At 40.2% G+C, this 15,705-nt stretch overlaps 1 protein-coding gene across 1 annotated transcript in view; it reads right to left on the bottom strand.

The window, feature by feature from the left end:
- The window catches only part of DGKK (diacylglycerol kinase kappa), a 149,247-nt gene that overhangs the window by 95,547 nt on the left and 37,995 nt on the right, over window positions 1–15,705 (bottom strand). Inside the window, exon 2 of the mRNA XM_037511669.2 lies at window positions 1,075–1,185. Within this exon, the coding sequence (XP_037367566.1) occupies window positions 1,075–1,185 (111 nt within the window). The remainder of the gene's footprint in view (window positions 1–1,074; window positions 1,186–15,705) is intronic.

Genomic DNA, 15,705 nt, shown 5'->3' with positions numbered 1-15,705 from the left:
GTGTCTTGTCGCTCCATTTGCATTCATGACACTCATGAGAATAGAACTCCAGGGGACCCAGGACGCGTGGGAGTTCAGGGAGAAGCAAAGCAGGTAAGAAGTAAGCACTTCACAACTATGACTGGCTACGTAGGGGCGCTGACAAGCCTGAGACACACTTTCTTTTGGAACAAGAACTTGCTTCAAACAGAAAAAAGGAAATGGGATTCCAAGAAACATGAATAACCAGGAAACTCTTGTGTTATTTAATACTCATGTTAATGGTATTAATGGTGTATAATGGTATTAATGACATTAATCTATTGTTTTATGCTGAAAATGATGACAATGAAAGAGAAAGAAAGGGCAACCTGTTTCCCTGCAGTTATTGTGGTGGTAGAATGTATTAAGTATCAAGGGTGAAAAGAGTGAACCAATTTTGTGCAGTTTTGTGTATTGGTGAGAACAAAATATATGTGTGTATGAGCTACTCAATATGAATTATGTAAGTTGGTGGTTCTTCAAATGCATTAAATGCTCTTCTATTTGCTTTGAAAACTGGCATTATATAATATACAGATGAATGGTAAAATCATTAATAGTTTAAAATTTTAGTTTTTCTTTACTTAGGATTACATTAGATAGCAAATAAAAGATGCGATGCCAAATCATTGCTTTATATTTTAGAATCTTTAATGACACTTTTTCCTTGATTTCTGAATAAGGGGTCCTGCATTTTCATTTTGTTTCGGGTCCTGCAAGTTCCATAATTGGTTCTGGGTACAGAAGCTAACAAGGAGTCTATAAAAGGGAAGGGAATCAGGGAAGTGGTGAGGAAAATGTCCCAAATTTGACCATAGAAGACAAGTTAAAGGAAAAATGGAAGGTTTCAACTTTCACCTTAATGTTGGCTAACTTTACTGGTCCGTCTCCTCACACAAATATTTCCTGGCACCCACCCACTACCCATTAACCCAATTAACAAGATTATCTATCATCTATCTATCTATCTATCTATCTATCTATCTATCTATCTATCTATCTATCTATTTATCTATCTATCAATCTATCTGATTGATATATATATTCTCTTACCGCAGGATGATGTGCAAAGCAAAGTCTTTGTCCTCGAACTAAAAAGTATCTAAGCTTCCATCTCTGGAAAGAGTTACAGTTCTTTAGCAAAGGTCCCTCCTTCAGTATTTTCTGAAAGACAAAAGCATACAGTTTTGAGTAATTATATCAATTTACAAGACCACATCAGTTTTCTCTCAGTTGACAAGATCAAATATTTGGAAGGTACTATCTTTGTCACATTATCTGAGAAAGGGCCAGCCTAGGCTAAGAACACAAGGAAGTTAGTTCGGTCAGAAAAGACATACTTTGCCCTTGGTTAGCACATTCAGGATGATATATGCTCTAAGTTTCTTAGGCTACATCACCCAAGAACTACAGAGAACATTCCCATTGTGGTGAGGGGTGGGGAAGAGTGACGTTGATACAGAAATATAAGAACTTAAAGAAATATAAGAACAGCATTCTTAGGACAGAATGGGAAAAGATAGGGGAAGAGGCTGAATTCAGTAAAGACAGATTTTCTGGAAGTCTCCAGATTGCAGCTCTAGACAGAGCCTTCCTTTAAATATTTTTGGAGTGTCCCCTTTAGAATATTAAGCTGAATTAAGTTCTTTTCCTGACCACAGCCTCCAACAGCTTCCCCACACTTTTAGAATCAAATCAAAAGTCTCACCATGGCCTTCAAGGGATACATGATGTGGTGAGAAAACAAAAGTGTACCCAAAATGAACTACCCTCTGATCATTTTCTTTATATATCTCACAGTCTCACTCCTGCTTTTTCTGTTACTTGTTGAATAGACTGACTTGAGCTAATCATAGAGTCTACTTACTGTTGCCATTTAAGGAAATTCTCAATTACATTTATAGGATACAAACCAAGATGCAAGATACCATTGGAAGAAGTATTTATGCCCACCAAGATGAAACCAAACCCATTCTGCTGGATAGACAGCCAAGCTTAGTTCAAGTCACCAAATCAAGACTCTACCATGAATTCCATCCACCATTTATATTAGAATTCACATTTGGATGTGGTTGTGGAAGTTTTATGTTTTTCCTGTCTAGTATTTTTCAGTTTTTAATTAGTTGATAATATTTAAAAGGCAGGCTTCATATAAAAATACAAATTTCCCATTGGATTTTTTTTTTTAAATCAGAACATCTGTTAACAGTGGACCTATATTCTCCCAAGGCAACAATGTGCTAGGACTGAGTAGGAGTTGCTCCCTTGAGATGAGGTGGCTGACTCCAGCAGGCATTTAAATTTGGGACCCCAATCTGAACAAAATTCTTTGCCACTCTCATTCCCTCCAACATATACACATCTTTGCTCAGTTCTCTAGCCAATGACCAGAACCTCTGTATGTCAATTGAAAAGTCAGCTCAAGAGCAATCACAGTTTACCCGAGTCCTCAATAAATTATGGAAATTTCAAGGCTATTGCCACCACCTTTGAGACACTTACAAATGAATGGGGATGAGGAGTTAGGACAAAGAGAATAAGATCTTACAGGAAGGGGGAAAGTGAGACATAACATCTAAATAGTGAGAAATTACATTTAAAAAGTTGAAATTGAGCCATCACTGAGAAAACACCCATTGTCTAATCATTATATGTGCATCACTCCTTCCCTTTTTCTGATCAGGTGACCTATGGTATATGCTCTCAATGTTGGAATTTGTTTTTCCCTTTTCTAACCCTCTCACCATTATGCCATATGTCCCTACCACTAAGTCTTCATCATACCCAGGCAGTCATCTTTACCCCTTTCTGCCAAAGACTAAAGTTCAAAATTTTAAGTGTTCAAAATAACTGAAGTCATACCCATATTTCTACACTTTCCCCAAGTTACTCTACCCTGTCAATTTTTCAATGCTTCCTCAATTTTCTTATTTTGTCATACATGGTGTCACCTGTAATAACTCGTTTTACAGTTTTTAGTTGGATATTTTCCCCTTCCCTCCAGTTTCAGTTTAAAGCTTCCCTTAACTGCTTTCTTTTTCCCTACCCAGCTGTCTTCTCCTCTTGTTCCTTTCAGGGTAGAACAATAGGGTGAGGTGGTAATGGAAACAAGGAGGGCAATTTGTTCCTCCATAAGATTTCAAGAACCCTGGCCTTCTGGTTCTTCCATAAAAGTTCCAGACTCTGAATTTTGAAATAATTACTGAAATAAGTAGAATTCACTCTTTACTCACAAGCTACTTTCCTCCATCAATCCTTAAAAATGGTTACTCTTTAATCCCCCTTCATGATATATAAGATATGTTCTCATTTTCCCCCTTATTTATGCCTTGCTAATTAATGAATATGTTATCCATCCAAGGAGACAGCAAATGCTTTCATTTTATTCATTCATTCATTCATCAATCTATTCACCAGAGGACATTAGTGGCAAATTTAGTTTTCATCTCATGAATTTAGGCTTTGTCACAGTCAAGAAAAGAAAAGAGACTTCGTGGTACATCCATCACTGGATGGAGTACTTCATATTTTCTGAGCGCCTACTATTGACTTCTCCTTCTTTCTCTAGGCTTTTTTTTTTTTTTTTTTTGACATTTATAGAAGTTGCAGGCAATTCCCTGTCTCAAAGATATGGGAGGTAGAAGTGGCAGGGGAGGGGCATCATTCATATAGACAAAGACCGAGTTCTGTGAGCTCAGAGAACCACTTGAGGGAACCTGTGACCTTTGTGTTCATTGTTGTACGTTTTTACTTTCTGGTTCAAATGAGGAGTTTCACCTATTCATTCAGATGTCCTGGCATTGGGTATACCAGTCAATCCCAATTATTTCCTCTCTATCCTGTGATATTAAACTGGTCACTTCAAATGTACAAGTTTTAAGTGAAAGACTATTTCCTCAATGCTCATAGAAGACTGATTTGTAACAAAAGAGTCAACCAGACCTAATAGAGGAACCAGACAGCCCTAGTCTAGCTGCTACTAAGTTCTAGGTGACTGTTACAATTGAATGCTGATGGGTTGTAGGGTAAGTAAAGTGTCAGGCTTTTCTGCCCTCCTGCTATTAGATTAAAAGTATGTCTGATGGCAGACACCTGGAGTAGGGTGTGGGCATGCATAGGTGGGTACACCTGGGCTGAGAGACTGGGCTTATAAGGGCAGCATCACGGCGATGCCAGCAGAGCAGAAGAGAGAGACTAAGACCACGAGAGAATGCCAGAGAGCCCAGAAAGAGTGAAGATTCGCCGGGGGCTAGGAGGCCTGCCAGGCTCCTGGCCCCCGGGCCCCCTGCCTGCCGTGTATCTGGTAAATGACTAATAAAAGCCTGAAAAAGCCAGAAAAAGCCACTGAGGTCTCCAGGACAACTCCTTCGCCTATCTGCTCGAATCATAGAGATCCTGCTCTGTGGCCTTCCGGCCGCTACACGGGCATTACCAGTTTATCACATTTTTTAAGACAAGTTGGCAATCCAGGCTAAAATTTGTGTTGTTTAATTTTGAAACTTTAGCTACTATTTGATTAAATTAAAAACTTGTGAAGGCCAAATAAAACATCTATGCAGGCCAGTGTTGGCTCATAGGCAATCAATTTACAATTTTTGAACTAGAGCTACAGTCATTTTCTCCAGAAGACTAAGCAAGAGGTAGGTTTTCTAGCATCAGAGGAGGTTGCAGTGTATGACTTCAGAGTGTGTGAGGGGTGTATACATGTGATGCATATTATATATATATATATATCACCAAGTTGGGAGCAGACAAATGTTGATGTGAATTATATATAGTCAGAAGGGTTAGAAATTCATAGAAGAGTTTCTTAAATTCTAAACACATAATCAATATCAGCAACTGTGAACTTCTACAAATATCCAAACCTGGGCTATGAGAAGGTAAAGTTCCTATAGTTTCTTTCCTTTTAAAGTTGGTCCCCCTTTGGGGGAAACTTACCTAACTATTGTTTATTTAAAAATCTGGTAGGCAGCCCTGGAAGCCAGTTTGAACAAGCAGAAGCGAAAAGTCACCCAATCAATAGGTTACTTCAAGTCAATAAAATATATGTATGCAAACAAACCTTTACTTGCTTGGGGTCACTAAACTTAGCAAGAATGTGAGAAAATAAATGAGCCAGAACACACACACACATTCTGCAAAGGGAGGTACTGTAAGGAGAGCTGCTGCCTGTATCAGAGATTTGCAGAGTGCTTCCGGTTCCTGGCCTCTTGCGGATAACATCATCTCAATGCCGCCTGGCCACAGTCATGCAGATCATTAGTTTCAATTTCCAGACAGTCTGAGGTTTAGGCATTTTCTATTGCTTTGCTCAAGGACCACAACTACAAAAGGCTGCTGGGCTCTATGCCCTTTCCACTACTCCCAAGAACAGGGGAGTGCCTGATTAATTAATATGCATAACACAGAATGCACAACCCCCACCCCAACATTGTCCTGATAGCTAAGAATTAAAAGGTGTTCTGTGAATGACTCCCAATACTCCACACTAACACTGGTAATGAGCCTCCCTCTAATGATCCATGGTGGGTGAGAGTTCTTTTTTTTTTTTTTCCTCAAAGTAACACTCCGAGATTGACGAGAAGGATGAAGAGAATTCACATACAACTGATGAAGTGTTATTGAATCCTCCCAGCAGTGCTCTGTTGTAGGTAGTAAAGAACATCTAACTCAATTCTGCCTGCAAAAGACACCCAGAACTTTGAGTCTCGCCTATACCTTTTTATTTCTAAGACATTTGACATTTTTCCTCCCAAATAAGATCATAAGTATTAGTTTTGCATTTTTGAGATTTTGCAGCATCTTGGAACTGAAATACCTGTCAGAACAACACATCTTTAATGTAATTGGAAAGGCACTGAAGAGTAAGATTTGTAGGGACAGGAATGGCCACTGAGCAGGTTTTCTAGGATCCCATGCAGACCGGGTAAAGGAGGAATCAGAGTCCTCAGTGGTTTTTGCAGGTCTTTTATTGGGATTTACCCGGTACAAAGCAGGCCTCCCAGCCCCCAGCAAGTCTTCACTCTATCTGGGCTCTCTGGTGATCTCTCTCTCTCTCGGCTTCTCTTTCAGCTTCTTCGGCTTCTCTTGGCTTCTCTTCAGTTTCTGCTGGCGTCCCCATGACGCCGCCCTTAAAAGCCCAGTCTTAGCCCAGGTGAATCCCATCTACCTATGCCCATACCCTATTCCAGGTGCCCGCCATCAGGCATGCATTCAGGACCTCAAGGATCCACCATCTATCCTGATGGCGGGAGGGCAGAAAAGCCTGACATTTTCTTTACCCTACAACATTCTACTTATGAAATTGTAGTCGGTGGCTGGTTACCTTTACAGGTACACAGGTATTCCATTAAGTGAGGCACACCTATAATCCTCTTGATCCAAACTGTCACATTCCTGTGCCATATTTGTGACACTACAGATAGAAAGTTAGGATCATAAGCCCCTTTTATATACCCACCTGATGCTTCTTAAACCAGAACACACTACAGATGCCTGCTAATCCTTCCTGCCATTCTATCTGACATCAAAACCCAAATAACACTGCAGTCTCTGCTCTTAAACTCTCAGAGGTGGCTGTTTTGTACTGGGAGTTAGTGTGGTGCGGAGTTCAGTTACCCTAGAGATCAATTTGCTTCATTCAAATCCAAGAATGTAGGACTTAGCAAGGCATAGATAATTCAGGTCCCAAGTACAGCAGTCACACAAAATGTCTTTGCCTAGATCATGTCAGTATTAGCAGAGAAAGCTTTGGAAAGTTTGGCTTGTTTCTTTTTGGATCCTTTTTGATAAAACAATCTCCAAATCCATTATTCCTGGAGGGGATCTCTCTCCCTGATGCTCTTTAACTCAACATGTATAAATTAATTGCCAACAGTGAGGAAAAGCATTTCCCTTGTTCTGTATTTATAAAATATCTTCTGTAAAGTATCTCAACGGGGTCTGTAAAGCAGTTCAATTTCCTATATATAATTAACACCTGCCTGCTGCTTAATTGGAGGGCAACTACAGCTGCTGCCATGACCTTTCCCTGTACTCTTGCAAAAATCCCCAAAGCTTCTGCTATCTGCTACATCTGTTTTTCTGTGCCTCAGTAGGTTTTTAATGAATGAGGCTTTGGGGGATGCTTTTACCCTTTTCTAGCAAAAGGAGCCCCTATTACATAGCCAAATTGAATTCTACCACCACCCAATCAAAAAGTAGGCAAGCAAAATAACATGCACCACTACCTGTTATTAGATGGTTGCTCTGCTCTTTGAAGTTATCATGCTGCTGAGGAGGGAGTCTGGATTAAGTTGGGGGATGAGCAGGTTATCACTCCTCAACGAGAACCGGATTACTCCAATGAGTGCAGCTGGAGAAGCAGTTTTCTGCCTATGACTCCTTCAGTCCCCAATCCTGGAACATCTATTCTTTGCCTTGGGGGTGGGGGTGATGGGAAGAAAGCCATCTTCTAACAGAGGCCTGCCAAAGTTGATTCAGAGCACCAATGTTTGATTTGGTTAAAATGCAACTCTGGGTGCTTAAGGCTTTAAGAAAGGGCAGGTTCGCGGCTTCACTGAAAGCTTTACATTCCCCAGGGTCCCGTTGACATGGCAGCAGTCAGACAGACTGGCTCCGGCATTTACTAGCTGTGTGACCTTGGACAAATCACTTAACCTCTCTGAGCCTCAATTTCCTTGTCTGTTAATAGAGGAGACCGCGGAGAGTGCATGCCTGTCACTGTGTAAGTGCGCGTGCCTTGTCCCTTGTGGAGGCAGTGACTCTAGCTATAGCCCCACTCGTTCTACTATGAGTGCTTTCCTCCTTGGCATTAACAAGCACAACTCGCTAAGGCCTGTAGCAAAAGGATGACAAATTGTCCCAGCCTTCCCAGAACTTTCGGTGCTAAAACAGGCAGAATCACGAGCACAGTGAGGCCTGTTCTTAACCTTAGCACTGAAAAGTCAAGTCTTTGAACTGCCCAGGTGTAGAGTCAGGAATGACCACTGAGCAGGTTTTCTAGGATCCCATGCAGACCGGGTGAAGGGAAGAGTCAGAGTCCTCAGCGGTTTTGCAGGTTTTTATTGGGATTACCAGGTACACGGCACGCAGGGACGCTGGGGGGCCGGTAGGCTGGCAGGCCTCCCAGCCCCAAGCAGATCTTCACTCTGGGCTCTCTGGCCTTCTCTCTGCTTCTCTGTTCTTGCTTCTCTCTTGGCTTCTGCTGGCGTCCCCGTGACACAGCCCTTAAAAGCCCAGTCTTAGCCCAGGTGAATCCCATCTACCTATGCCCACACCCTACTCCAGGTGCCCACCCTCAGGCATGCATTCAGGACCTCAAGGATCCATCATCTATCCTATTGGCGGGAGGGCAGAAAAGCCTGACATTTTTCCTTACCCTACACCAGGTCTGCAAGGACTATAGCTATGAATGCCTGCCACTGCTTCCTGTGCCAAGGAAAAAGTAGAGAGGAAAATCCATGTCCCTGTTCTCTAAAGTAAAATAAAAGAAAGTTGAGAATGATTCTACATTAAATTTTTTTCTGAGTAGGCAAAAACTTCAACCAGTTTCTTGCATAATATTCAAACGGTATTTTCTACACATGCACAAAAGCATGTATTCTTTTTTTTTTTCTCACGTAAATCATTGCATTCTACACACAATGTTTTGCTTTCTACTATCTACACCTCATCTACATCATGGAGCCATTTCCATATTGGTACAAACTGAGCTGCCACATTTCTTTTTACAATTCAATAGCATTCCAGTGTTTGGAAGTGATGTGATTTATTTAAACAGTCTCTCATGGACAGACAGTGGTTTAAAATCTTACTCTATTACGCACAACACTGCAACGGCTCTCTGTGTATACGTGGCATTTTGCACTGGTGTGAGCACACTGATAAGATATATATCAAGGGCTGGCAACGGAGACTAGTCCACGGGACCATCAAGCCTGAAAGCATTTTTTTTTTTTTTTTAGTTTCTTGGTTTTCTCTACCTCTCCTTTTTTATTACTGCAGTTTCCTATGAAGGGTAAGGAGCACTAATTGCTTGGGGGGTGGGGAAGGGGTGAGCAGTTTGGGCCTATGCTGACAAAGTGCAGAAAGCAGTAAACTGGCTTTGGGTAATTGCCCTGGGAGTAGCAGCAGACAGGAAGGTGGAAGAGCTTGACGGAGTCAAGTTCTGGGGGATCCAGTGGAATATCATGGGAAGGAACAAAAGAACACCTGGAAGATGGCTTGATTTCAAGAGTGGGATCAAAAAGTATGGTTGGGTCAGAAATTTGGAAGTTTGAGAAAATTAATGTAAGGGAAGGCTTCCTGCCCAAAGCTGGCTTTACGCAGCAAATGCAGGGAAGACTCAAGGTGTGAGCTATGGGAAAGAGGACTGCTTTTTTTTTTTTTTTTAGATAATAAATTTTACTGTTATATTCCCCTACAATTGCAGCGCCCCTTCTGACCCCAATCCCTCCCCTCCCGCCCCTGCCCCCCTAAAAGTGTCTCTGGTTCATAGTTTTTTGTTGATTTTGATTTTCACTTTCTTATAGTTATTCATTTTCCTGGTCCCTTATTTAAGTTTTCTAGATTCCTGCTATGAGTGAGACCATCCGGTATTTTTCTTTTTCTTTTGGCTTATTTCGCTGAGCATGATCCCTTCCAGCGCCATCCATGTTGCTGCAAATTGCATGTGTTTATCTTTTTTGAATGCTGAGTAATATTCCATGGTATATATGTACCACATCTTCTTGATCCAGTCATCTATTTTTGGGCATTTGGGTTGTTTCCAAAGCTTAGCTATTGTAAACAGTGCTGCTATAAACATAGGGGTGCAGGTGTTTCTTTGGAATTGATGTTTTTGTGTCCTTTGGGTAAATACCTAGGAGTGGAATTCTGGATCATATGGAAGCTCTATGTTTAGTAGGTCCAGAAATCTCCACACAGCTCTCCATAGTGGTTGGACCAGTTTGCACTCCCACCAACAGTGCACAAGAGTTCCTTTTTCTCCACATCCTCGCCAACATTTGTTGTTGCTAGTTTTTTTAATATGTGCCATTCTCACTGGTATAAGATGGTATCTCATGGTAGTTTTGATTTGCATTTCCCTGATGACAAGTGATGTTGAACATTTTTTCATATGCCTGTTGGCCATTTGCATTTCCTCTTCAGAGAAGTTTCTTTTTAGCTCTTCTGCCCATTTTTGACTGGATTATTTTCTTTGTTGTTGTTGAGTCTCATCAGCTCTTTGCAGATTTTTGTGATCAGTCCTTTATCATTAGTGTTGGGTGCAAAAATGTTCTCCCAGTTGGTGGGTTTCTCTTTGTTTTTGTTATTGTCTCTTTTGCTGTGCAGAAGCTCTTTAATTTGATGTAGTCCCAGCTGTTTATCTTCGCCTTCACTATCACTGCTTTGGGTGATGTGTCTGTAAAGATGTCTTTGATGTGCAAATCCCGTAGTGTTTCGCCTATATTTCCTTCTATGTATTTTATGGTTTCAGGTCTTATGTCTAATTCTTTAATCCATTTTGAGTTGATTTTTGTGTATGGTGTGAGGTAGTGGTCAAGCTTCATTCTTTTGCATGTAGCGACCCAGTTTTCCCAGCACCATTTATTGAACAAACTTTCTTTGCTCCAATGCATAGTCTTTGCTCCTTTGTCAAAGATTAGTTGACCATAAATCTGTGGGTTTATTTCTGGATTTTCTATTCGATTCCATTGGTCTGTATGTCTGTTCTTGTGGCAATACCATGCAGTTTTGATGATTATGGCTTTGTAGTATAGTTTGAAGTCTGGGAGTGTGATGCCTCCATTCCCTTCTTTTTTTTTCAGGAGAGCTTTGGCTATTCGGGGTTTTTTGTGATTCCATATGAATTTCATCAATAATTTCTATTTCTTTGAAGAATGACATTGAAATTTTGATTGGAATAGCATTGAATCTGTATATTGCTTTTGGAAGGATGGCCATTTTAATAATTTTATTCTTCCAATCCATGAGCAGGGAATGTCTCTCCATTTCTTGTGTCTTCTTCTATTTCTTTTAACAGTGTTTTATAGTTTCTTTGTATAGGTCCTTTACCTCTTTTGTTAGATTTATTCCCAAATATTTGATTTTTTTTGTTTCAATAACGAAAGGGATGGTTTTTTTGATTTCTTCTTCTTCAGATTTATTGTTTGTGTATAGGAAGGCTACTGACTTTCGTGTGTTGATTTTGTATCCTGCCACTTTACTGAACTGATTGATGAGTTGAATTAGCTTTTCTGTGGAGTTTTTGGGGTTCTCTATGTATAATATCATATCGTCTGCAAATAGTGATAGTTTGACTTCTTCTTTTCCTATTTGGATTCCTTGGATGTCTTTCTCTTCTCTTATTGCTCTGGCTAGGACTTCCAGTATTATATTGAAAAGCAGTGGTGAGAGTGGACATCCTTGTCTTGTTCCAGATCTTAATGGAATTGCTTCCAGCTTTTCACCATTGAGAATGATACTGGCTGTTGGCTTGTCATAGATGGCCTTTATGATGTTAAGGTATGTTCCTTGTATCCCAAGAATTTCAAGGGCTTTTATCATGAATGGGTGTTGCACTTTGTCGAAAGCTTTCTCAGCATCTATTGATATTATCATATGGTTTTTATATTTCTTTTTGTTGATGTGTTGGATAACGTTGATTGATTTTCGGATGTTAAACCATCCTTGTGTCCCTGGAATGAATCCTACTTGGTCGTGGTGAATATCTTATGGATACATTGTTGGATTCTGATGGCTAAAATTTTATTGAGGATTTTTGCATCAGTGTTCATTAGGGAGATTGGCCTGTAGTTTTCCTTTTTTGTGTTGTCCTTGTTCGGTTTTTGGTATTAGTGTAATGTTGGCTTCATAGAACGTGTTTGGTATTGTCCCTTCCTTCTCAATTTTTTGAAGAGTTGTGAAGGATAGGCACTAATTCGTCTCTGAATGTTTGGTAGAATTCATTTGTAAATCCATCAGGTCCTGGGCTTTTGTATCCGCAGAACCAAAACCTTGGAAGCAGGAAATCCAGTGAGAGGAATGGTCCCTTGCTGCTACAGGCACAGTTGCTGCTGCCCAGAAAAGGGAGTTCTGAGGCTACATAAAGTCCCTAACAGAAGGATCCCAAGGAAGACTCCACCCTAGTCTTCAAATTAACCAAGATTACAGAGATCAGGACACCAATTATCATTTTTTTGCAATTCAGAATTTTACTATTTATTTATTTTCATTGAGATAATGTTGGTTGATATCATTGTTTTGTATTTGGGGCGTCCAGGATACCAACCCCTCTTCAGGTGTTATTGGCACCGTGCTTCCACCACCAAAGCACCCGCCAGCCACAGCTTTACGGGACTCATTGTGTTCCCTCCCCACCTTGCTCTCGCCCCTCCAGCATCCCTCCCTCCCTGGCTTCTTCAGTCCTACAATCAGTTTTCTAGGGCTAGGGGTTTCAGTTGGGCTTTAAGTGCTCCTTTGTTAAGTTTCCCTGTATTCCACTCCGGTGTTTGTCTTTCTCCTTCTGACCTACTAACTTTGCATAATCCCTTCCAGCTCCATCCATTGTGCCACAAATGCCAGACGTTTGTCTTTTTTATTTTTTATCACTGAGTGATGTTCCTTTGTGTATACATACCACATCTTCTCGATCTGCTCATCCATTTTCGGGCATTTAGGTTGTTGCCATATTTTGGCTACTGTACACAATGCTGCTAGGAGCATGGGAGTGCAGGTTTCCTATGAATTAGTGTTTTGTGTTCTTTGCGTAGAAAACTAGGAGTGGGATTGGTGGGTTGTATGGCTGATCCATTTTTAATCTTTTTAGAAACTTCCACGCTGCTTTCCACAACAGCTGAACCAGTCTGTATTCCCACCAACAGCGTAAGAGGGTTCCCTTGAAACAGGAACTTCCTACTGCATGAGGCCATCTGGGCACACCAGGTCACTTGATCCAAAGGGGAAAATTGACACAAGTGACTGAAGACAATCCTACTCCCCTTGAAAGCACACATTTTCTAGAACTATTAGAACCTGTTTGAAAAGTAAGAATATAGTTTTAAGACCCTCTGAATAACCTCGTAAGATGAAACAACAAAATTCACATTGCCTTTTTAATGTCCATACCCTCAGGTAACATTTAATAGTTTTAAAATACTGTGGCTTAGTAAAGGTGATCCTTGGTTATAAATATTATGCCTTTATTTTTGGCGAGAAGAATTAGTTTTAGCCTAGATATAACAATTTTCATACTCTTAACTGACAAACAGATTCAAATAAGTATCAAGTGTTATGCATTGAAACTCGGTTTAATGTTGATTGGCACTATGTATATTCATGTGAAAATTTTCAATTTACTCAAGTTTTCAGCCTGCACTGCCTGGCATGTCTGTGTAAGGTGCCAATTTGTGTGTATTGTTACAGTTTCAGGTTATTTATATTTGATATCTGCAAAACTCAAATACAGCTATACTGTACTTATGGACCAAACAAATGACGTCTTCACACTTGTTTGAAAAATAAAGTGTTGGGCCTCCCCAGTGGTGCAGCAGTTGAGCACTGGGTTGCGAAGCTGCCCTCAGCCTCTGCAGCGCCGGTTCCATCCCCGGCCACAGGGCGAGGGTCCCACATGGCGCGCAGACCTCTCCTGCCGCCCGCTGCTCCCCTCAGCAGTGTACTTCGTCAGTCTGCCTGTTCTGTTCCTCGCTCTGGCTCTGGTGAATTCTCTCACCCTCCTGTGCTTCTGACTGTACCCAGTGCTTGTATAAATAAATAAATAAATCTTTTTAAAAACAAACAAATAAATAAATAATAAAGTGTTTATCGAGATGTAAGTGCCACTGTGTTATTTGAAAAAAAATTTACATGGTCTTTTTTTGACATCTTCCCTTTATGTTTTGTTTAGATTCCACTCCCATTGTCATATGTATTACCTCTGTTGATTTTAAAGGTACTATGGAGATTTGTGTTCAATGGTCTATATTTTATCATGTTATCTGGATCTCAAACCATTCGCCATATTTGTATTCTCCTCCCTCCTCATGTTGTATAATTTAGGTGTCTGTTGCCTCTAGATTTGTTTTTGTTGTCTTATAAAAGCTCCTTTAGTGCTTCCTTCAAGTCTGGCTCAATATTGTAATCTTTGAATTTCTGATTTTCTTTTTTTTTTTTTTCTTTTAATGATTTTTTATTTTAACCATTTTGAAGTGTATAGTTCATTGCATCAAGTACATCCATGTTGTTCTCTAACCTTCAACATCACCACCCACCTCCAGAATGCTTTCACTTCCTGAAACCACATATCTATTAAACATTAATTTAGGTTGTTTCCATAACTTTGCTATTGTAAATATTGCCTGCAATGGACATAGGTGTGCATATAACCTTTCAAATTAGTGATATTGATTTTTCTTTGTGTAGATACCTCAGAGTGGGTTCGCTAAGACATATGGTAGATGCATTTTTAATATTTTGAGAACCCTCCATGCGTGTTTCTATATGGGCTGGAACAATTTGTAGTATGAGAGATTCTTTTTTCTCTATACCCTTGTCAATAGTTGTTTCTAGTTTTGATATGGGCGATTTTCACAGTGTAAGTGGTATTTCACTATGGTTTTGATTTGCATTTCCTTGATGATAAGTGATGATGAGCATTTTTTTCATCTGTATGTCTTCTTTGGGGAAGTGTCTATTGGATTTTCTGCTTTTTTTTTTTTTTTTAAATATTAAATTTTATTTTTATATTCCCCCATACAATTGCAAACGCCCCATTCTGACCCCAATCCTTCCCCTCCCGCCCCCCCCACCCCCCAAAAAGTGTCTCTGGTTCATAGTTTTTTTGTTGATTTTGATTTTCACTTTCTTATATTCATTTTCCTGGTCCCTTATTTAAGTTTTCTAGATTCCTGCTATGAGTGAGACCATCCGGTATTTTCTTTTTCTTTTGGCTTATTTCGCTGAGCATGATCCCTTCCAGTGCCATCCATGTTGCTGCAAATTGCATGTGTTTATCTTTTTGAATGCTGAGTAATATTCCATGGTATATATGTACCACATCTTCTTGATCCAGTCATCTATTTTTGGGCATTTGGGTTGTTTCCAAAGCTTAGCTATTGTAAACAGTGCTGCTATAAACATAGGAGTGCAGGTGCTCTTTGGAATTGATGTTTCTGTGTCCTTTGGGTAAATACCTAGGAGTGGAATTGCTGGATCATATGGAAGCTCTATGTTTAGTAGGTCCAGAAAATCTCCACACAGCCTCTCCATAGTGGTTGGACCAGTTTGCACTCCACCAACAGTGCACAAGAGTTCCTTTTTCTCCACATCCTCGCCAACATTTTGTTGTTGCTAGTTTTTTTAATATGTGCCATTCTCACTGGTGTGATGATGTATCTCATGGTAGTTTTGATTTGCATTCCCTGATTACAAGTGATGTTGAACATTTTTTCAATATGTCTGTTGGCCATTTGCATTTCCTCTTCAGAGAAGTTTCTTTTTAGCTCTTCTGCCCATTTTTTGACTGGATTATTTTCTTTGTTGTTGCTGAGTCTCATCAGCTCTTTGCAGATTTTTGTGATCAGTCCTTTATCATTAGTGTTGGGTCAAAATGTCCTCCCAGTTGGTGGGGTTTCTCTTTGTTTTTGTTATTGTCTCTTTGCTGTGCAGAAGCTCTTTAATTTGATGTCGTCCCAGCTGTTT

Source organism: Talpa occidentalis, unplaced genomic scaffold, assembly GCF_014898055.3.
Source record: "Talpa occidentalis isolate TD23 unplaced genomic scaffold, MPIMG_talOcc4v2.1 talOcc4.15, whole genome shotgun sequence".
In the NCBI taxonomy this organism is placed as follows: Eukaryota; Metazoa; Chordata; class Mammalia; order Eulipotyphla; family Talpidae; genus Talpa; species Talpa occidentalis.
The sequence above is the reverse complement of the archived record's forward strand: the minus strand, read 5'-3'. Positions and strand labels throughout refer to the sequence as shown.